The following is a 21,269-nucleotide window of genomic DNA, read 5'->3' on the forward strand; positions in this document are numbered from 1 at the left end:
AGTGTATCCCGCTCCCCACACCCTTGGCTCAGCAACCCCCGTCCCCCAGCTGTGGGCTGCCGAAACTGCTCTGCGTCTCGTCTGACATCGCTAATCTACCTGGTATGCCAGGGCTTCAGCAGAATCCGTCAGCCAAGCCCTGAGTTCCTAAGGGAAGGCAAAGCAAGAGCACACGCTGAGGGTGGTGGCATGCACAGAAAGGAGCCATGGAGGGACGGAGCTAGTGCTCCTTGGCTGTAGTGCATCTGGGAAGAGCCTGAAGGGAAGCGATGTCTGAGGGAACGGAGTTCCAGGTGGGGAGCCGCAGGGATGCCATGCAAAGGTGCTTGTGTTCTCCCCACCCCTGGAGCGCCCTCTGGCCAGCGTCTGTCAAGCTAGCAGAGGTCACTGGAGAGCAGATTCTAACAGGCTGATCCATCCTGGGATTTGCCTAATGCAGGGACTGGCCACTTCTTTGCGTGTTGGAGCCACATGGCCCACTAGGTGTGAACCACCAGCGAGCTAGGCCATGCCCGCAGTGCCAGGGGACCTGCAGTTCCGCTCACTCCTCATCCGGCTTGGCTGGCAGTGACTCAGCTGGAGACGCGGGACTGACAGTGTTGTTGAGATTAGGAGCAAGGAGCTCTGGCGCCTTTCTGGTTCAACCAGATTGTCAAGAATTTGGGCAACCTTGTATGTCAACACAGGCTATAAGAACAGGAGCTGTCCTGGTGCTGGGACTTAGACCCACTGGAATCAACCTGTTTGGATGCTGCAAGGACTTCGGAGCCAAGGAGTGAACAGGTATCAACATCATTCCTTCTGCGGCGAGGGCTCAGTGGAGGTTTAAGCCAGGATCTGGGGAGCCCAGCTAACTCATGCTTTTAGGGCTCATATTGCTGGGTCATAGACAATTCACTAATCTAGCTGTGCTGTGCAGTCAGGACCCGAAGGCTAGACTAGGCGCTTGTCTTATTGGTTATTGTCTATCCATAGTTGCGCAGAATGATTGGGTCAAGATGCACTGCATGGGCGACTCAGAGCAGGAGGGAATCGTGGCACAGAGAGGAAGAGTGGATAAGCAGCCATGTGGCTCCCAGGGGCTGCAGTAACTGCCCAGGCTGCAGCAGGGACTGGAGCCGGGCAGCAGGGACTTGTTTGCTGCTATAATACTGGTTTGCACATTTCAAGAGGCAGCGTTAGCCAGCAAGAGGCCAGCAGGTGCATAGGTGATGCTTACCCTGCTTTACAGCTGGGGTAATGAGGCCCAGCGAGGCCACGTGACTTGCTCAAGTCATCAGTGAGTCCGGTAGAGCCAAGGATAGAAGCAGAAAGAACGAATTTCCTTCTGGGGCCAACGGCCCATGTCTGGTGACTGGCAGCCCTCTCTGGGCTCGGAGACCAAAGTGATTGTCAGCAGGGGCCGGGGAGGGGGAGATCTGGAGATAGACACGTACCGGGGAATGTTCTGGGGCAATATGGATGGATAGTCCCAGAGAGCCTGTGCTCCCCTCTGTCCTTTCTGCGAGGAAACACAGGGTGTCTGGCAGCTCTATCCTGATTTGCTTCCTGCCTGCAAACAAGGTGTGGAAAAGTCCCATGTGTTTGTCAGGCTGGTAGGGCATGGCACGAGGCAAAGCCCTCTGACATTGCTGGCAGGCAGGGGGCTTTCTACTCCTCGTGGGAAAGAGGCTCTCTCTGGAAGCACTACGAAGCGTTGTGAGTACAAGCTACAATTGTTATTAAGACTGGGCTGCTGCTTCAGAGGGTTCCTTATGTGGCAGTAATTCTGGAGGGGACGTGATTTTCCAGTTTAGGTTTTTTCCAGTCCTGGCTAGAGTCATTGACTTCACTCTAGAGGGTCTCTTCCTAGCGAGGCAGGACCAGGCACGTGCTGGTGTCCATATTATCAGACGTGTGCAGTAGCTTAGCCACACCTTGCGTGGGGCAGGAGGTGAGCTTTGCCAAGTGACAGGTTTGAAAAGGCTGCGGGCTGCAGGAATCTTGGCATGACCGATGCTGCTTTCTGCCAAGAGGGAAGTGGACACTCACAATCTAGGGGTCAAATCTTGGGGAAGAGCTCCCACTGACGTCAAACCAAGAGCCAAGTCAATGGCAAAACTCGCACTGATGTCAGTGGGGCCGGGACATCCGCCTCTGGGGTTTGCATGTGCGTGGTTACTATTCCTTCAAACATTTAAAATCCTACTTGAGGTGCCCCCAAGCAGGATGTCCCCCACCAGAGTGGGAAACCACACCAGTAGGTATCTAGTCCTGGCATCACCTGCTGTAGTGCTCTCTAGCTGAAGTATTTCTGGTGCTCCTCTTCCCACATACACAGGCACCATGGCCCAGCTCCTCAGCACCTAACACACTGATTTCCATGCAAGTCAGCAGCCTAAATACCTTTGAGGATCCGACCAAAGCCCGTTGCATCCCATGGGCCAGCTGCACTGTTATTAGCGGGCATTACGTTGCTCTGAGAGGTGACGGCTCCTGATCCCCCTATATCCAGTGGCTCTTCCCATCCCCTCTTGCACACTTGGTAGGGATCTAGTTTGCTTGATGCAAGCTGGGAAGGGGAGATGCTCTGTGTGTGACACAGCAGAATGGAAGGCCGCCCCCAGGATTTTCCCCAGTCCCCTCTCTTTCCTTTGGCTTGCACATCTTTTGGCCCAGGGTTCATGGGGCTGGAATTGTTCGGTGTGAATTAACTGACTTTGAGTTTAGCCCTTTGCTCTGTCTATGAGTCGCTTTCCCCGGCTCCAGATTTGTGTCGATACAATTATCAGGCACAAGTGTTGGCTGAGCTGCTGATGTGACTCCATTGAACCCACAGCTGGTCCTAAGCTGCTCACCTAGAACACATCTATATGGGAGCAAAAAGACGCACAGCTTGGCCCTGCCTGGCCCAAGTCAGCTGACTTGGGCTCACAGGACTAAAAACTGAGCTCTGGGACCCTCCCCTGTCATGGGGGTCCCAAAGCCCAGGCGCCAGCCCAAGCCTGAACATCTACACAGCAGTTTTACAGCCCTGAAGCCTGAGCCTGAGTCAGCTGACCTGGGCCAGCAGCGGTGGCTTAGTTGCTGTGTAGATGTACCCTTAGGGCCATGTCAGTGGCTATTAGCCAGGCTGGGCAGGGATGGTGTCCCTAGCCTCTGTTTGCCAGGAGCTGGGAATGGGCGACAGGGGATGGTTCACTTGATGATTCCCTGTTCTGTTCATTCTCTGTGGGGCACCTGGCATTGGCCACTGTTGGGAGACAGGATTCTGGGCTGGCTGGACCCTTGGTCTGACCCAGTCTGGCCGTTTTTATGATCCTTTGAAGTGCTGGGAGACGGACCTGAGGGACATTGTGGACAGCGTGATAGAGACGCTGCTCAAAGCATAAGTGTGTTCGCAAGCACGGCTGAGGTGTCAGGAGTTCCTAAGGAACGGGACAGGACTAATATGGAGAATATTCTAATGTCTTTTCCATGCAGTGGCACAGCCCCATGGCCACCCATGGCGCACAGGAGAGTGAAGAACTGGAGGGGTCTAGAGAAGGGTCTGGAGACTCTCCTCTGAAGAGAGATTGAACCAACTGAGGTCGTTGCCTTAGAGAGCACACGAGTAAGAGGGGAAGGGTTGTAGAATGATGGAAATGTAAGGCTGGAGGAACCTCCAGAGGTCAGCTCAGCTCTGCCTCATACTGAGGCAGGATTAGATGCACCTAGACCACCTCTGAGAGGTGTTTGTCTAACCTGTTCCAAAAAAACCTTCCTGGGACTTCCACGACTTCCCTGGATAATGTGGTCCAGTGCGTCCCTCTCCTTAGAGTTTGAAGTTTTTCCTGCTATCGAACCTAAACTGCAACCTACACTGATTCCTTCTTCTCCTGCCCTCAGTGGACGTGCCGAAGAATTGATCACTGCCCCCTTTAAATGTCTATAAAATAACAAATGACCTAGAGAAGGGGGATCAGAGGCAACTGTTCTCCCTCTCCTGTAACACATGAACAAGGGGACAGTCTATGACATTAAAAGGTAGGAAATTCAGAACTGATAGAAGGAAATGCCTGTCACACAGTGTGAGAGGAGACTGTGGAACTCACTGCCACAGGGAGCCACTAAGGCCAAGAATTTAGCAAGAATCACAAAGGGATTGGACGTCTCATGGATAACAAGAATATCAAGGATTAGCACAGAATGGTGGCAGGGCTATTAAACCTCCTGCTTCAGGGCTTCAGCTGATTCTATTAGAGACTAGGATGAGCCCCACCAAAACTGTAGGTTCTTTGGAGCAGGGACCGTCGCTTTGTTCTGTGTTTGTCCTGGGGTGCCCCAGAAAGGTTTCACATGGTATGAACCCCGCGGCATAGCCCCCTCCCCCCCAGGGCTCCCCTCCTGCCTGCTTCCACGTGTGGGCACTCAGTGCAACTCCCCATACTTGAAGCCGGTCTGGAGGCGCTGGCTGAGTGAGACCTGCAGGTGGAGCAGAGCGGACGGGGCTGCTGTAGGTGAGGTGAAGCTAGGCAGGCCCCTGGCAGGGAGCCCTGATGCAGGAGTCAGGCCCCGAACAGGGTTGAGAAGCAGCTCTGGTGGACCCACCGCCAGCTCCATCACACCAAGGGGACGGGAGGGCCCAAACTGGGTGAGTGGCATTACAAGCTGATGCGTGGAGAGCTCAGCACTGCTCAAGTTTGGGTGGTGGCCCCTGTCCGGGAGGGGCTGCAGGGCTAAATCTGAGTGGGCAGTGGAGCAGGAAGGGCTGCTTCGCCTCGCAGCTGCCATGGGGCCAACTCCTGTACCAGGCTCCCCCACCAGGGGCCTGCCCATAACATGCATGTGGGCGTCACTGGTTTGTATAGCACCTGGTACACGGGGGTTCTGGTACAGGCCTGGGCTCCTAGGTGCTATGGTAACACAGATAATACATTCTAATAGGGAGGGGCAGAGTACGCCCCATCGGCCACCTGCCTCTGCAGCATCAGGTGCTGCCCCGCTAGAGTGACTGTGCAAGCTGGCCCTGGGTCTGATCCAGCCTGGCCGCTCCCAGGGATTGTGTCACGGGACTGTTCCCTCCTGGAGTGTGAGCACTCACCCTGGGCACATGACGTCAGCTTGGTTTTAGGCAGGAGAGTGATTAATAACTAGCAAACAGTGAGCAATGAATCCCCAACACCTGTACAACTCTCCGCCCGGCCTGTGTGGATTCTGTGATCATGCAAAGAGCAGCTGCTTCCCCAACAGCTTGTGTGAGAAAAAACCCCTTTGCAATCAGGGGCAAATTGATCAGCCGGGCCTTTCTCTTGGTTTCCCCTTTGCGTCACTGTGTGGGGAAAGGACGGGATTTCGCTGGCAGGCCGCAGGAACAGCGTTTTCGTGTCACAGGCGGGGCGAAAAACGGCTCTGTTGCAAGTATCCGTAGCAGTGGGAAGCCCAAGCGATAAAGCTTTCCTGCCGACTCATCAGCACAGGCCAGCCCCGTTACATCACAGCCACTCCTCTCCAGCCAGCGAGCCATAAAAATGTGGGGTTGTGTCTTGGGTTTAGCCCGGGTGTGCACTTGGAGTGACGGGTCTCGTCAGGAGCTGAGGTACTGGCTAGGGTCGGAGTCCCGGGTCCCCAGGCTGGCTTCACTGTCCCAGACTTGCCAAGCAGCTCCTTGGGGAGAGAGGAAAGTGGTTTCCCATGGATGTGGCTCTTGTGCCAAAGGACTGGCCCAAAGTCATGCCGTAGAGCTGAGCTGGGGACCCAGCCCTGTGCTGCAAGCGCCAGGCCTGGAGCTTTCCCATGGGAGGCTGTGGGAGGGGTGCTGGGAGCACTGGGCTGGGCCGTCAAGTGCTGCTAGCCGCGTGCCTTTGTCTCCCTGCTGCAGGTGGTGAAGAGGATCCCAGCTCCGGTCCGAGAGGATGGTTTGGACATTTGTCTTTGTTCTGCTGGGCTCCGGCTGTCGGGCAGAGGGAACCAATGCCGGCCTGAAAGGCAGAATAACGCAGAGGGGCCTGGAGTACGGTCTGTGGCTCTGCATAGTTATTACCCTGTTTGTTTTTCACTGGAACTGTCGCCTGTGCTCTCAGCCTGGAGACATCCCCAGGGCCCTGCTCTCCCTCTGAGCCAGACATGGGCTGGCCCCGTCCCCTGGGATCCATGCTCTGGGAGCAGCCCCAGCACTCACTGCAGCATGTGCTACGTAACAGAGGGGGACGACCTGGCTCAGCCAGCCTGGGGAACGTTCCCAGAGAGCTCCTTCCCCTGCATGCCGTGGGGCAGCGTGGAGGGAGGATGTGAGACTGTCACCACCTTCCTGTTCCCACAGCCCACAGCTGTTCCCTGCAGTGCCCTGCCATGGCCCCTGGCTGCTCTCTGCAGTGCCCTGCCATGGCCCCCAGCAGCTTCCCACAGTGCCCTGCCACTGCTCCGGGGGCTCTCCATGGGCCCTGCCATGATCCCAGCCTGCTCTCTGCAGTGCCCTGCCACGGCCCCCGGCAGCTCTCCGCAGTGCCCTGCCACAGCCCCCGGCAGCTCTCCGCAGTGCCCTGCCACGGCCCCCGGCTGCTCTCTGCAGTGCCTGCCACAGCCCCCGGCAGCTCTCCGCAGTGCCCTGCCACGGCCCCCGGCTGCTCTCCGCAGTGCCCTGCCACGGCCCCCAGCAGCTCTCCGCAGTGCCCTGCCACGGCCCCCGGCTGCTCTCTGCAGTGCCTGCCACAGCCCCCGGCAGCTCTCCGCAGTGCCCTGCCACGGCCCCCGGCTGCTCTCTGCAGTGCCTGCCACAGCCCCCGGCAGCTCTCCGCAGTGCCCTGCCACGGCCCCCAGCTGCTCTCTGCAGTGCCCTGCCACGGCCCCCAGCAGCTCTCTGCAGTGCCCTGCCGTGGCCTCCAGTGGTTCCCTGCAGTGCCCTGCCACGGCCCCCAGCTGCTCTCTGCAGTGCCCTGCCATGGCCCCCGGCAGCTCCCCGCAGTGCCCTGTCACTGCTCCGGGGGCTCTCCATGGGCCCTGCCATGATCCCAGCCTGCTCTTTGCAGTGCCCTGCCACGGCCCCCGGCTTCTCCCCGCAGTGCCCTGCCACAGCCCCCGGCTGCTCCCCACAGTGCCCTGTCACGGCCCACGGCTGCTCTCTGCAGTGCCATGCCATGACCCCAGCCTGCTCTCTGCAGTGCCCTCCCACGGCCCATGGCAGCTCCCTGCAGTGGCCTGCCACGGCCCCCAGCTGCTCTCTGCAGTGGCCTGCCACGGCCCCCAGCTGCTCTCTGAAGTGCCCTGCCACGGCCCCCAGCTGCTTTCTGCAGTGCCCTGCCACGGCCCTTGGCTGCTCCCTGCAGTGCCCTGCCACAGCCCCCGGCAGCTCCCCGCAGTGCCCTGCCCCGGCCCCTGGCTGCTCCCCGCAGTGCCCTGCCATGGCCCCCGGCTGCTCTCCGCAGTGCCATGCCACGGCCCCTGGCTGCTCTCTGCAGTGCCCTGCCATGGCCCCTGGCTGCTCCCCGCAGTGCCCTGCCACTGCTCCAGGGGCTCTCCATGGGCCCTGCCATGATCCCAGCCTGCTCTCTGCAGTGCCCTGCCATGGCCCCGGGGGTTCTCCATGGGCTCTGCTGTGACCCCAGCCTGCTTTCTGATTCAAGGTCAGCAGTTCGGCCTGGAGGCGATGAAGTCACTGCTGAAGAAGGAGTACATCCCGGATCTGAATGGCTCATACAACATCCCTCTCATCGGGGACGTGGGCTATTCCGTGTCCAGGTAAGAGCGCGGCTCCTTCTCCCTGGTTCTGGGGCCAGGAACACACTCTATGCCTCCCACACACACACGGTCAGTGGGGTCCCAGGCCCTCTGAACCAGACACCTCAGGCTCATCACGGGGACTCCTGGCTCCTTTGATGAGAGTCGCTCGGGGCTGGGCATGAGTGACGTGAGCTGGTTGGAATGAGAGAATGCCTTCCCCCCATGGCCTGCCACTCCCCTGGGGCCCCGACCCTGCGGGAGACAGGCGGGATCTCATCGGAGGGGGTGTTCCCTCCCTTCCATGCCACGGGACTGCCGTTCTCAGCTGCGGGGTCGGGGCTGCCTGGCACCATGGTATGAGGTTGGGTGGCCCAGTGGTGCAGGCACCAGCTGGGTTCAATCCCTGCTCCACCCCGGGCTCCCTGTGTGCCCTTGGGCCACGTGCATTATGGAAGGGGACTGTGGGCCCTCACTGAAACTCTGGGCAGGTTTTTGGGTTGGTCCTCTCCCACTACCAAAAGAAAGGGGGAGGGCTAATGGGAAATCAGGATCCTGAGACTGACAGTCCCCAGAGCTAATGGGCAGAGGCCATTGGTTCAGGTCAGGCTGACTGACAGTGCAGGCAGGCCAATGAGGTAGTCAGGAGGCCAGGGTCCCATGTGAGGTGGAGCGGCCAAGCCGGAGGGGCAGAGCTAAGGGGAGAGCAGGAGCCTGGCTGGGCTGGGAGCAGGGCCAGAGGAGCAGCCCCGGGAGCTGAGATGGAGGCAGGGTGTGAATGGGGCTGGAGCGAGTGAGCGACTGGGGAGTCCAGTGGCCCTGGGCACCAGACCTAGCACAGGGAGGCCTCAGACACGAGGCCTTGCAGGCTGGGCTGGGAGGGGCTCGTGATCCCGATGGGAGCGACGCTGGGGGGATGGGCCCTGTCCCCTAGTGCCTGCAGGTGTGTGGGCACCGCCAGAGCAGGCTGCGAGCCCCGGTGTCATGGCAGCGCAGCCAGGGCCTGGGCAGGGGCATGGACCCTGTGAGGAGCAGACTAGGAATGTCCCTGCACCTCCGAGACGGCCGGGTGTGGTGCCCAGGCCCGCGGAGCCCCATTTTTTTAAATTGGTTGCTGTTTAAAAATGTTTATTTGCTTGAACTCAGTGTGGTGAGCAGTGGGGCAGGGAGGTGTCTGGTGCAGAGACGGTGCCCCAGAGTGGAGACACCCTAGCCCCTGTCCTACGTGACCACGACAAGACGGGGGGCCCAGCCATGTCGGGGTTACAAGGACTCTGCCATGCGGCAGAGAGGAAGGGGAGCCCTAGAGGTCAGGCAGGCCCATGTGTAAAGGGAGTGGGAGCGGGGACTCAGATCCTTTCGCTAGCCCATTTCACCAGGATAGTGTATAAACCAGGAAAGTTTCCCACACTAGTGGGACCATTCCCCCACTCACAGTTAGATGGTGAGGTGCCCAGATGCTGCAGTGATGGGTGTTTTAGCTGCTAGATTGTCCCTGCCGGCCATCTCTGTAACAGTCTTACCTCCAGCTCAGTGACTCCGGCTTCAGGACGGTGCTGGGGCTCTGAGCCGTGAGCTGCTTTACAGAACCTGTAACCTTTGCCTCCAAGATCAGTCAAATGTTCTGCCCTCTGGGTAGTGCCCACTGGCACTCAACTGCTCTGACTCCAAACTGCACCAGGGTGGCCAGGGCAGGAGCTCGATGCACCGAGCTGTTTTAGATGCACTAGAAATTAGGCGCCTGAGTGTTTTTCTTGAACTTCCTCCGCTAACAAATCCTCTCAACGCCTCCCATTCCCTCGCACCTTGTCCACTCAGGCCGATCCCCCGCGTTCCCTCTGTGAGTGTCTCTCACCTCGTCTTAGCCACAAGCTCATCACTCCTGCATAGGTGATACCAACTGAACCTGCTTCCTTGTCTCACACCCCACCTTGAGAGCTCTGCCCTGACTCACTCTAACACACACACACACCCATAGATCTGACCTGCTTTCTCTTTCTCTCCCACACTCCCAGGATGCAGCAGCTGCAATAAATGTCCCTTTCCCCAAGGTGCTAAAACCAGTGCTGCTCCCCGAATGTTCGCAATGGAGGAGAATGGGGGGACATTTAGATAAGCTCAGGGCCTGATTATCCAGGATTCAGCACTCAACGTGCTGAGTTCTCCTGAAAATTTTGGCCAAACACCCCCTTACCCCCGGCATATGCACACCTACCCACATGCACACACACGGTCACACGCACATCCATATGCAGATGTGTGTATGCACGCACGCACGCACATACACACACAGCCCCCCCAACACACACACACACATGCACACTCGCAGGTGTTGTCAGTTTCTCTAGAACCCAGTGGCCAGAGAGGCTGTGCAGAGAGCAGCCCCAGGAGTCCATCCCCCAGCCACACACCCTGTGGAACGTGGCACGGAGGTTCCTGGAAGTTCCCGAGGTCCCTGTGATAAGCTGTTCCTGGGGCGTTTGGGGGAGCGTTTGGCCTTAGGGCAGTCGGGCTGATGTCTGTCTTTCTGCTGCTTTGCAGGATCCAGATTCAAGAGCTGCAGCTGAATGAGTCTGTCGTAAGCTTTTCTGAGGGGACAGGCGTGAGGCTCGTGGTCAGCAGTGCCCGTGTCCAGCTCCACGGTGTCTGGCGAGTGAAAGTCCTGTTCGTGTAAGGGCTACTCTGCTGCTGGTGCTGTGATGTGAGGCCATTGGGAGCCCTCCATAGCCCCAGGGACAACAGGGACCCCACCCCTACACTCTCCTCAGCTCCCCAAACTCCCACCCAGGGCCAGAGCCATCCCAGATGCCATGTGCTACTCTCCACCATAACCAGAGCTGGGTCACCTCCACTGGGCGGGGGCTCTGGGGCGTGCACCTGCAGATGTGACTTGCCCAGCCTGACTGTGGCCTCGTGGGAAGGACAGGGGGGCTAGCACTGGCACTAGAGATGCTGACACAGGGTCTGGCCAGGGGCAAATTTTGCTCTGGGGAGCGGTCGGACGGGGCCCTGCTTTGTGGCTGCTGTCTCCAGTGCCGCTCTGCGGTGCAACCCCAAGAGGGTAACATTGAGCCCCCTTCCTGCTTGTGCTGAGAACTCTGATCCCCTGCCTGGAGGGCAGAGCTCCTGCAACAGTTACCAGCTCCTTAGCCCCCCCACAGGGCCTGGCATTGGTTGGGGGCCCCAAGCGCTGCAGGGCCCTTATTTCCTCGCTCGGTCATGGGTCTAAAAAGATGTGAGTCCCTTTGCTAAAGGGACCAAGGGAAGGGAGCACCAAATGCCTTCTCCTTTGCGGACATATTGCTCCCTGGGGCCATCGGTGACCCAGCCTAGGGGGTGTTCCTGCAAGCTGAACCTTGGTGCAGGAGCATAGCTGGAAGGGAGGGAAAAGAGCAAGAGGGAACCTCCCCTGCCATGCCCTGGCTCCCCTCCATGGCTTCACAGGTACAGGGAGGGAGAGGGGGCAGATTGGGGGACACGGCTCTGGGGTGATGGAACAGAAGGCAGGGAAAGGAGGTGACGACTCCGTGCTGGGCGAGTGGTACATTCTGGGCAAGAGGTGCTGAGTGCAGCTCCTAGGGGGGCAGCTGCCCTCGCAGAAACCACGGGCACAGCTGGCAGCCTTGTGGGCAGCTGAGCAGAGAGGCCAAGGCCTGGATGGTCATGGGGGCACTGCTCCCCCAACCCCTGGAGGAAGTCCCTGCAGTGCAGGGCAGTGTGGGAAGCAGGTGCAGCTCTGAGTCCTCTCTCCAGTGCCGACTCCCTGGGGCTTTCACCTCTGCCTCCGGGCCCGTAGCTAGGGCAGCCCGAGCTCCGCTAGCCGCCAGGTGCTAAACTGCCCCATGCTTTCCTCCCTTCCCAGACCCGACAGCGGCTCCTTTGACCTGAGCGTGAGCGACTTGTCCCTCTCCACCGAGCTGGGGGTGAGCAGGGATGACAGTGGCCGTCCCCAGGTGTGGAGCACCAACTGCCGCTCCAGCATCGGGAGGCTGGATGTGAAGTTCCATGATGGAGCCAGGTGAGTTCTGGCTTCCTGAGGCCCTGCTACATCCCTTATCCCCTCGAGCTTGGCTCAGCTAGGCTGCGTATACTGTCAGCTCCCTTAAAGGGGGGCACGCTCTGTGTGGCGGGGCAGGCTGCGCTCTGCTCATCACACCCTCTCTATCCCACAGAGCCCAGGCCTGCTCACTCTCTGCCCCAGTGTGGAAAGCACCATGCTGAGGCTTGGACCGCAGGGCTGGCTGGGAGATGGGGGCAGGTTCAGAGCAGTCTTTTCAGAGGGGGATCTGTGTTACTGAAATATTGGGTCTGCCTAGCTGAGAGCCAATAACAGCCTGACAGGGATGAGGAAAAGATGCTTTATTCTGCAGAAGAAAGGAGAGCCTGTACCTTGGTACAAAAGACTCTACTTAACACAAAAATTAAGAATCTTTTATACACACTCACACACAGGCTTCAGTCGTGCTAGCATTTGATTGGTAGTTAGCAAACCCTGCACTTCTGCAATCTGCTCAGCAAAAACTAGCTAAGAACCAGCTTCAACAGCCTCAACACTGATAAGGGGAGACAGTTCAAACGTTCAGGGTACTGTGTCCGTGAGGCTTCTGCTTCTCCCTACTGGCTGCTTGTAAGCTGTTAAGGGGGCTACCAGTGACTTTCACAGCTGGGACCAGGTCATGTCCACGGTTTTAGTCCTCTAGGTCGAGGTGTCAGAATCACTCTGCAGTGCGGGGCCAACCTACATTTTTACTTATGGTCTGTGGCCAGGCAGATGACATATGGGGCAAGTCCCTCCATCCCCACAGATCTCCCGTTGGCCAATAGCAGAGTTGCACAACGAGGGAGGTTACAATATGGCCCTTGTGCACTAACTGAGACAGAAACGGGCGAAGTCACTCTTGTCTTCAGCCTCAGACCTTGGGAAAAGCGATGCAGGTCTCTGCAGGGCCGGCACGCAGCCTGCCTGTTTGCTTGGCCGCTGCCACATGCAATTACCCAGTCTGAAATTGTGCAAACCAGGCAGACAGTGACACACCTAGATCACTGAAAATCGGGGTCGTGGTGTGCCAGCACCATAGGCGTGAATGTCAGTATCCCCTGGAGATGAATGGGGGCAGGTCACATCCCTAGAGCTGTGGTTTCAGGCTGTCTGCAGACTCAGGAAGAGGCCACTGCAATCGCTTGCCCTTGATTGTGAATGGAGGGCAGTGGAGCTTCGTCCCAAGGCTTTGAAGAGGTTGACTGTTCAGAGTGGGATTTGCCAATGCTCTGAGTGCTGCCCTACACAGCCCTGGGAGTGTTACGGAGCTGGGCCAGTGCTGAGTGCTTCGGGAGCCCCCGCCCATAGCTCTGCACTAAGCACTGATTCTTCTCCTTCTCTCTCCCCACAGCTGGCTTTACAATCTGTTCTCGGGGGCTCTCCAGGCACCCCTGCGGTATGAAGTCAATAGGCAGGTGAGTGTTCATCCTGCTGAGAGCAGCTCCCCGGCCCTGTCTGCCAGGACTCGGGAGGTAGCAGGAGGATGAGATCAGCAAATGCTAAACAAGTGTCTTCCTTCCCGGCCTCTCCCGCCAAGCACTAAACTCATTCGCTCATTGCTATTAGAGGAGCTGCTGAGTGCAAAGTCCTTGTGGAGTGAGACCTCCAAACACAGGTTATCAGCAGGCCTTGCTCCTACACCTTCAGCACAGCGGCACAGACCTTTCTCGCTTGAGCTAAAGGAGTAACTCCCCTCGCTGGCAGCGTGGTAGGCTGGTTTCCACTATTGGATCAGGCCACTAGAGGGAGATGTTGGCCAGCATGTTACACTTAGCCTTATTGTACCAGTGCAGGTCACTTCAGGCTTCCTGCTTAACGTACTTGGCACATGGGGCGAAATATCGGCCCACTACCATCCCTGCCCCTGTGTGTCATGCTGGACACCCCTTTGTCCTGGGGCAGTGGACAGCAGCTCCTGGGTGGGGATTGTATCAGTGTTTCTATTTGAAACCCAGCTGAGAAACCCAGGGCCATTCTGTGCAGAGGAGCGTTCTAAACCTGAGGAAGTGGCAAGGAAAGGAAGGAAGGAAATTAAACAGGAGGTGATTATAACGTATCCACAGACCCTCCCCATTCACCTTATGGCTGATCCTGCTTTTCTGTCAAAACAGCTCCTCCATGGCCCCACAAGAGCCCCCTGGCCTGTTCTTTCCTCTGGGAAAGGGTTTCTGAATCTGTAACATTCTCTTTTTCCATCCAGCTCTGTCCTGAGCTCGGGAAAGGGATCAGTGATCTGCAGCGAGTCCTGAAGACCATGCACGGTAGGAACTGGGAGCCATGGAGACGTGTGGCAACATGGGGGGCAGATGGGATGAGTCGTCCGAAAGCCTGAGAATTGGGTCAAATATCAGAGAATTCTTAGGTGGGAATTCAGGGTATGAGGCAGCAGGACAGGAATGGGCAGCTCAGGCTGAATCTGGGCCGAAACCTCGACTGAATCCAGGATGCGAATTCAACTCAGCTGGTGATTAAGAAGAAATGAAAAAAGACAGGCTGGTCCTCCAGCTTTTTCCAGGGGACATCAGGGTTGACTCAGACGAGCTGTCTGGGCGTTATTGACCTGGGAGAGGATATGAGGACTCACCACTTTGGGTTGTGCTATGGTGTTCCTCTGTCTCCGGCTTCTCTGCAGTCTCAGCCCAGATCGACCCCTTTGCTGCAATTGACTACTCCTTGGTGAACAAGCCAGTGATTGCCAGGGAGCATGGAGACATGGACCTGAAGGTAAAGCAGCTGAGCTGGGCACCAGACACCCTTTGGGGAGGAAGTAGACTTCCCTGAACATTGTGGACGTCTTCTGGCCCAGATCTGCTGGGAGCAGGACACCTGCCAAGCAGAAAAGCAACTTCCTGGGCTGAGAGCAGCTGAGACGTTTGTAAAGGGAAATCAGCTCTTCAGGGGCAAAGTGGGAAAATCTAAATCTGTGGCTCTTCTGCTGGCATGTGCTGCCTACGCAGAGTGCAATCCTGCTGGCTGGGCACTGCACCTCTCTCTAGGTGTGGGGGGAGCAAAGCTGCCAGTGCGACTTGCCCCTCCCTGGACCCACACCTACCCCTGACCCCAGTTAGGTTCGGTCACTCCCCATTAGGGCTGATTGTCTGTCTCTGGAGTGATGGAGCCTGCAGTTTCCTGCTTTTCTCAGGGCCCTTGTGACACCTCAGGCCAGAGGGACCTTAGATCATCTGCTCTCCCCTCCTGTCTAGCCAGGCCAGAGAGTGCCCCCGTCCCCTTGCATTGAGCCTAATGACTTGTGCTGGGCTAAAGCAGATCTGCAGACTGCCCCGGACATGCCGGCAGAGCCAGGCGTATGTGGCAAATCCACGTTACTGCCCAGCAGTTGCTGTGATTGTCTCCTGCGCGGCCCACCCAGGCCTGACCCAGCAGTCGCCCCATCCCCGGGGAGTGACACGTAACATGTCCTATCTCCGTCTCTCCAGGGCGAGTTCTATGGCGTGGGCAAGCACAGGGAGAGCCCCTTCTCCCCCGCCCCCTTCTTGCTGCCTGACGAGGATGACCACATGCTGCTTCTTGGCCTCTCCGAGTTCTCGGCCAACTCGGCTGCGTTCGTTTACTTCACGGCGGGGGCCTTGCAGAAAAACTTCAGGGACGACATGGTATGGCGCCGGGACAGCCAGCGATGTGGGATGAGGGGCCTCTCTGCTTTCTGGTCGGGAGCAGCAGGGAGTCCCCTCCTCTCCCTGATTGGGCTAAGCAGCTCCCGGTGCATCTCCCCCTTCCTCCATGACTGTGTGGTGAATGCTCCCCCTGCTCTTTCAGCCCCAGAATAGGGTGACACTCAGGAGCCCATGGGCCCTGTCCAGCTCCCCCAGGAGACCCGACCTTTCCCGAGAGCTGTATCCAGTCGCTGCAGGAGATTTTCCCACGTGATTCAGTGCTCGCTGGAGGGGAAGCTGTTTATCTATGGAGCGGGCTCAGGAACAAAGCCAACATGCCCCAGCTGTGCCCAGTGTTGCCACCCATCCAGGTTTTCCCAGGATCGTCCCTCGTTTGAGGTCGCTGACCTGGGAGAGCTGTACGGGAGCTCAGTGCAGGCTGCCAGCTGGCAGGTTTCTGGGCTCAGGATCATCCCGGATGTCCTGGGTTTTTGCATCTCAGAGGTGGTGGCCCAACGGCAGTTGAGGGCAGAGCAGCTCCAGGCAGAAGGCCGCCCCGCCCATTGGCAGCCTCACCTGCCTGTCCCAGGTGGCAGGTGCTCAGGCACAGGCACATGCTCCCCCAGCAACCCGGTGTCTTGTGTGTTTGTGTTGCAGATCCCGAAGCGCTCCCCCATCCGGCTGAACACCGGGAGCGTGGGGCTCTTCTTCCCAGAGGTGAGGCAGCTGGGGCAGCCCGTGTGCCCTCACTGCTGCGCCTGGCACAGGGGCAAATGCATCCCCACTGGCTGAATCTGGGTTAAACCCCAACCCTATGGAGAGCTGGGCTCCCAGGCTGTCACACATAACGGACAGGCTGTGCTTATCCTGACTCCTCCTCAGCCCTCTGGGAGTTCAGAGCCCCACACGTGAAGGGAGAGGGGAAGGAGGTCACGTGCCCATGGATGAGGATTGGGGTCATGCAGTCCCAGAGGGTGCGGGTTAGGGTTCAGGGTCATGTACACACGGGGTGCGTGTCCCCCTGTGTACGTATGGGGGGCGGGGCGAGGTTGCACTGGCCAGCGGAGGATGGTATCCCATGCCCCGGAAGGCGGATGTCTCTCTGGCTCGGGGCTGGGCACTGGCTGTTTCTGTCCATCTCACGGGCCGTTCTCTTGCTCTCCCTGGCTCAGCTGAGGAAGCTCTACCCCCACATGCCCATGGAGCTGCACCTGTCTGCCCGCAAGCAGCCGCTGCTGACCTGCCACCCGGACAGCCTGGCCCTGGCCCTGTTCGGCACAGCCGAGGCCTTCGTCGTCCTGCCAAACGCCACCCTGGCCTCAGCCTTCCTGCTGGACCTGGTAAGTGCTGGGCAGAGCCCTGGGCATCCTGGATCCCTCTCTCCCAGGGACCCAGGCGTATTGGTGCAGGGCCGGTGGCCCCAGCTCTCCGGCTTGAGGGACCTGGAGTGTTGGGGGAAGGCTGGGGCCCTGTGCTCTGGAGCTGGGATTGGGGGGGGGGCGGTATTGTGGGGCCTCCAGGGCCATGTTTTAGCTGCTCTTGCTGATAACAAGAATCCAAGAAACATCTCGCTTTGTTGGCAGGATGCCAGCCTGGCGGGGCAGCTGCATCTCGACTCAGCCAAGGTCGGGGGCTCTGTGGCTCTGACTGAGTGAGTCTGGGGCTTGTCTGGAGCCTCCCCTCCCCTCCCCTTCCCCCAACCACAGGGGTTATGGCCCAGCCAGGGGCCCACGCCTACGAGAGGTTCTATCCCCTGGAGTTTATAGCCCAGCCCTGCCCCCTCTCTGGGATTTACATCCCACCCAGACACCCACAACTCCAGGGGCTTATGTCTCAGCCCTTGGGGTCCCATCCCAGCTGGGAGCCCCAATTCCCCCCCGCTCATCCCAAGACCAATAGCAACCCAGCAAGAAACTGAACTCAGAGCCCTCCCGTCCGCGCTGCGTCTCCTGAGCTCAGCCGCCCCCTCGGCCAGGCCTGGCTGAGCTGCGACCACGCTCAGCCCTGACCTTTGTCTCTGTGTCTCCAACAGCTTCAGCCTGTCCGTGTTGCGGTCCCACGTCGGCTCAGTCCAGGTGAGCCGTGCCAGCAGCAGGGGCTGGGCGGGCGGCAGGGAAGGGTAGGACGAGGAGATTTCCAGGGGCACATTGTGCGCAGCCCTTCCTCAGCCAAAGCTGCCACTGAACCGCAAGGGGAGATTGGCCTGAGGATCATCCTGCGCCGTGCATGGCCCCACTGGCCCCGGGGAGCCAGGCTCTGCCCCACGCTGTGCACGGCCCCACCAGCATGGGGGAGCCAGGCTCTGCCCCGCACCGTGCACTGCCCCGCCGGCCCCGGGGAGCCAGGCTCTGTCCCGCACCGTGCACGGCCTCACCAGCCCCAGGGAGCCAGGCTCTGCCCCGCGCCATGCACGGCCCCGCTGGCCCCAGGGAGCCAGGCTCTGTCCTGTGCCGTGCACGGCCCCACCAGCCCCAGGGATCCAGGCTCTGTCCCACACCGTGCACAGCCCCACCAGCCCCGGGGAAGCCAGGCTCTGCCCTGCCCCATGCACAGCCCCGCCGGCCCCAGGGAGCCAGGCTCTGTCCTGCGCTGTGCACGGCCCAGCCGGCCCCGGAGGAGCCAGGCTCTGCCCCGCACCGTGCACGGCCCCGCCAGCCCCGGGGGAGCCAGGCCCTGTCCTGCGCCGTGCATGGCCCCGCCGGCCCCGGGGGAGCCAGGCTCTGCCCCGCACCGTGCACGGCCCCGCCAGCCCCGGGGGAGCCAGGCTCTGTCCTGCGCCGTGCACGGCCCCGCCGGCCCCGGGGGAGCCAGGATCTGTCCCGCACCGTGCACAGCCGCCGGCCCCAGGGGAGCCAGGCTCTGTCCCGCACCGTGCCAGCTCTCACCAGCTGGCTTGTGTTCTGCAGGTGAAAACTCTGGAGACCCTGCTGAAGCTTGCGCTGCGGATGGTTGCATTGCCGATGGCGAACAGTGAGTTCTGCTGCATTTCCCCACCCCGTGTCCCTGCTCTTGGGGTAGCAGTGCCCCTCCCAGCTGCCCTCGGGCTCTGGGTCCTCCCCCCTAACCAGGGCTCCTTTTGTCTCCCCAGAGAAGCTGAAGAAAGGATTCCCCCTGCCCAGCATCTATAACCTCAGCCTGGTGAATCCCCATGTCAAAATCAACCAGGTAGGGCTCAGCCATGGTCTTGACTCCACGTCCTACCCAGTGCCTGCACTGGGAACCCCCAAGCCTGTGGCCAGGGTACCTTTTCAGACTGGGTGGGGGCATCTTTGACCATAATTCCAGGGGCTACCTGAAAACTTTTGTATTTTTTGGCAGACAACTTAGCAATTACTTGACGGAGCACTGTTTCTAATTCCTATTGTCACGGACTCACAGGTCGTGCTCACTCTTCACCCCGTGCGGTCCGTGGGGGGTGCCCCTTCAGTACAACAGCCCTTCTCAGGGGGCCACTCTCTCTCGGGGTCAGGCCCCTCCACCTCCTGGAGCCACACCTCTCTGAGTCTTAGCATGTCTGTCTCTCGCCGTGAGCCCCCTCAGGGAATCCACGTGCTCTGGACCCCCCAGGCCTCCACCCCTGAAGGGGATGATGCCCCCTGTTCTCTAGACTGGAGTGACTCTCAGCCCAGGAAACTCCCCGGCCTCAGGCTTGGCCTCCCTCAGCCCCGCACATCCCAGGCGGGCCCTGCCTGCTCCCCCTCTCCAGCCCAGCACGCGCCCTGCTTCCTAGCTGGGCATCTGATATCATGGGCCCCAAGCCCCCCCTCTGTCCATTGTCTTCTCTCCAGGTAAACAGGGTCATAAACAGGAAGGCATGGGTCTCGTCTCCTCTCAGCTCTCCTCTGGCTCCTCGGGCTGGAACCGGCTGGTCAGGTCACCGGGGTCCTCTCCCTGCAGCCCATTGTCCCCCACTGGCCAGATCCGGCTGTGACTCCTGAGCTGGGTTTCCGGGTCACCAAGTCACCAGTCGCTGGGGTCTCCATCCTCCAGGCCCTTGGCTGGGGTCCCAAGTTCCCTCTCTGGTCCTCTGTAACATCAAACTCCCTCTCCCCTCACCTTGTTAAACCCGTAACACCCAGGGACACTGAGTCCCAGCCCCTGCATGCAACCCCCTGGAAAACACAAAAAAAAACCAAGAAACCCCCCACTCCATCACACTTATATAAAAGAAAGAAAAATAAATAAATATTAGCCCCACTCACCTCTAATGCCAACATGTTCTGACATCTTGTGGCGAGTCACTTAATGGGCACTGGTTAGATTTAAAATTTTAATGTATATTCTTACTCTGTTACTAATTCTGCAGGGCGAGAGACCCTGTCAGGACTCCTGGGTTCCACCTCAGCTCTGGGAGGGGTGTGGGGTCTAGTCAGTTACAGCAGCGGGAAGATACATCTGGGGTCTATATAAGAACATCAGACTGGCCAGACTGGGTCAGACCAAAGGTCCACCTAGCCCAGTGTCCTGTCTGCCGACAGTGGCCAGTGCCAGGTGCCCCAGAGGGAGTGAACAGAACAGGGAATCACCAAGTGATCCATCCCTTGTCGCCCATTTCCAGCTTCTGGCAAACAGAGGCCAGGGACACCATCCCTGCCCTGCCTGGCTCATAGCCATTGATGGACCTGTCCTCCATGAACTTCTCTAGTTCTTTTTTGAACCTGTTATAGTCTTGGCCTTCACAACATCCTCTGGCAAACAATTCCACCAGTTGACTGTGAAAAAATACTTTGTTTGTTTTAAATCTGCAGCCTATTAATGTCATTTGGTGACCCCTAGTTCTTGTGTTATGAGGAGTAAATAACACTTCCTTATTCAATTTCTCCACACCAGTCATGATTTTATAGACCTCTATCATATCCCCCCTTAGTCATCTCTTTTCCAAACTGAGAAGTCCCAGGTTTATTAATCTCTCCTCAGACGGAAGCTGTTCCATACCCCTAATGGGTTCTGTTGCTCTTCTCTGAACCTTTTCCAAATCCAATATATCTTTTTTGAGATGGGGCGACCACATCTGCAGGCAGTGGTCAAGCTGTGGGTGTCCCTCTCTCCATTCTCACCATTTATTCCTACCGTTTTTTTTCCCTATGTTTTATCCTGAGTGCCTGGCAAAGCTTTCAGGATCATCTAATGATCCTTAATTTAATGTAATGACAAGTCTTTTGTTGTCTTAATCAATCTGCCTCTGTTTATAAACAAACTCCCTGCCGCAAAGGCAGAAGCTGGGAGCAGCACCAAACTCATCACATGGCAGTTAGGAGCTCCATCTGGGGCTAGAATGTGTGCTGTGAGCAGACTTCAGGTACGAAACTTCCGGGGGGGGGGGGGGGTAGAGTTCCTCTGCCCCCCCTAAATGGTGCCCCTGGTCTTGGGTCCTGCAGGGAGCTCGCTCACACCTACCCCATCAGCAACTCCTGCTGGGGGACTCTGCACCCCATATGGCCAGCACTCCTACGCCAGCCGTGAAACAGCCCCCTCAGCTGCTGTCATTAAACATGGCCGGACTCTCATCCTGCCATTTTGTCTTCACAGGGATTTGTGTTGGTAGCCACAGATGTGCAGTACAAGGCTTGAGCTGCCATGGCTGGGTAGCCCCCTGGGCGAGAGCCGCTGCCCTACAGGAGAACGCGTACAGCCCCTGGCTCCCCTCGCCCCCTGCATCCTGCTGCTGCCTACCCTGGAGCCAGCCTGGAGACCAGGGCCAGAGGGGGGATTTTGTGTTACTTTAAGTAAAACTGATTTTTTTATGCCCTCAATCGTGTCATGTTAAAGCCTCCTCTCTGCCCCTTCCCCTCCAGCAGTCCCCGCTTCGCTCCAGATCTGCCCCTCCACGCCCCCCAGGACCTTTCAGTCCCCCTAGCCCTACACTCGCATCTCTGAGCCCCTTGCTGTCTGGAGGGGAGGGGGAGAGACAGCTTTAAGCCCCCTTTGCACCTCCCTGTTCT

General features: G+C 58.6%; 1 protein-coding gene across 2 annotated transcripts; it reads left to right on the forward strand.

The window, feature by feature from the left end:
• The first annotated feature begins 702 nt into the window (after positions 1-702).
• LOC127031487 (bactericidal permeability-increasing protein-like) lies at positions 703-21,080 on the forward strand. Of its 2 annotated transcripts, none has more exons than XM_050918344.1 (16): positions 703-783; positions 5,840-5,976; positions 7,581-7,695; positions 10,216-10,344; positions 11,537-11,692; positions 13,065-13,128; positions 13,914-13,974; positions 14,346-14,437; positions 15,151-15,327; positions 15,985-16,044; positions 16,500-16,667; positions 16,911-16,978; positions 17,360-17,402; positions 18,234-18,297; positions 18,416-18,492; positions 20,857-21,080. In XM_050918344.1, the coding sequence occupies exons 2-16, from the start codon at positions 5,874-5,876 to the stop codon at positions 20,896-20,898; spliced, it is 1,419 nt and encodes a 472-aa protein (XP_050774301.1). In that variant the 5' UTR covers positions 703-783; positions 5,840-5,873; the 3' UTR covers positions 20,899-21,080. The 2 variants fall into 2 exon arrangements, with proteins under 2 accessions (XP_050774301.1, XP_050774300.1); XM_050918343.1 differs by lacking the exon at positions 703-783 and adding an exon at positions 5,169-5,557.
• The last annotated feature ends 189 nt before the right edge of the window (positions 21,081-21,269 follow it).

Source organism: Gopherus flavomarginatus, chromosome 11 (genome assembly GCF_025201925.1).
Source record: "Gopherus flavomarginatus isolate rGopFla2 chromosome 11, rGopFla2.mat.asm, whole genome shotgun sequence".
Lineage (NCBI taxonomy): Eukaryota > Metazoa > Chordata > Testudines > Testudinidae > Gopherus > Gopherus flavomarginatus.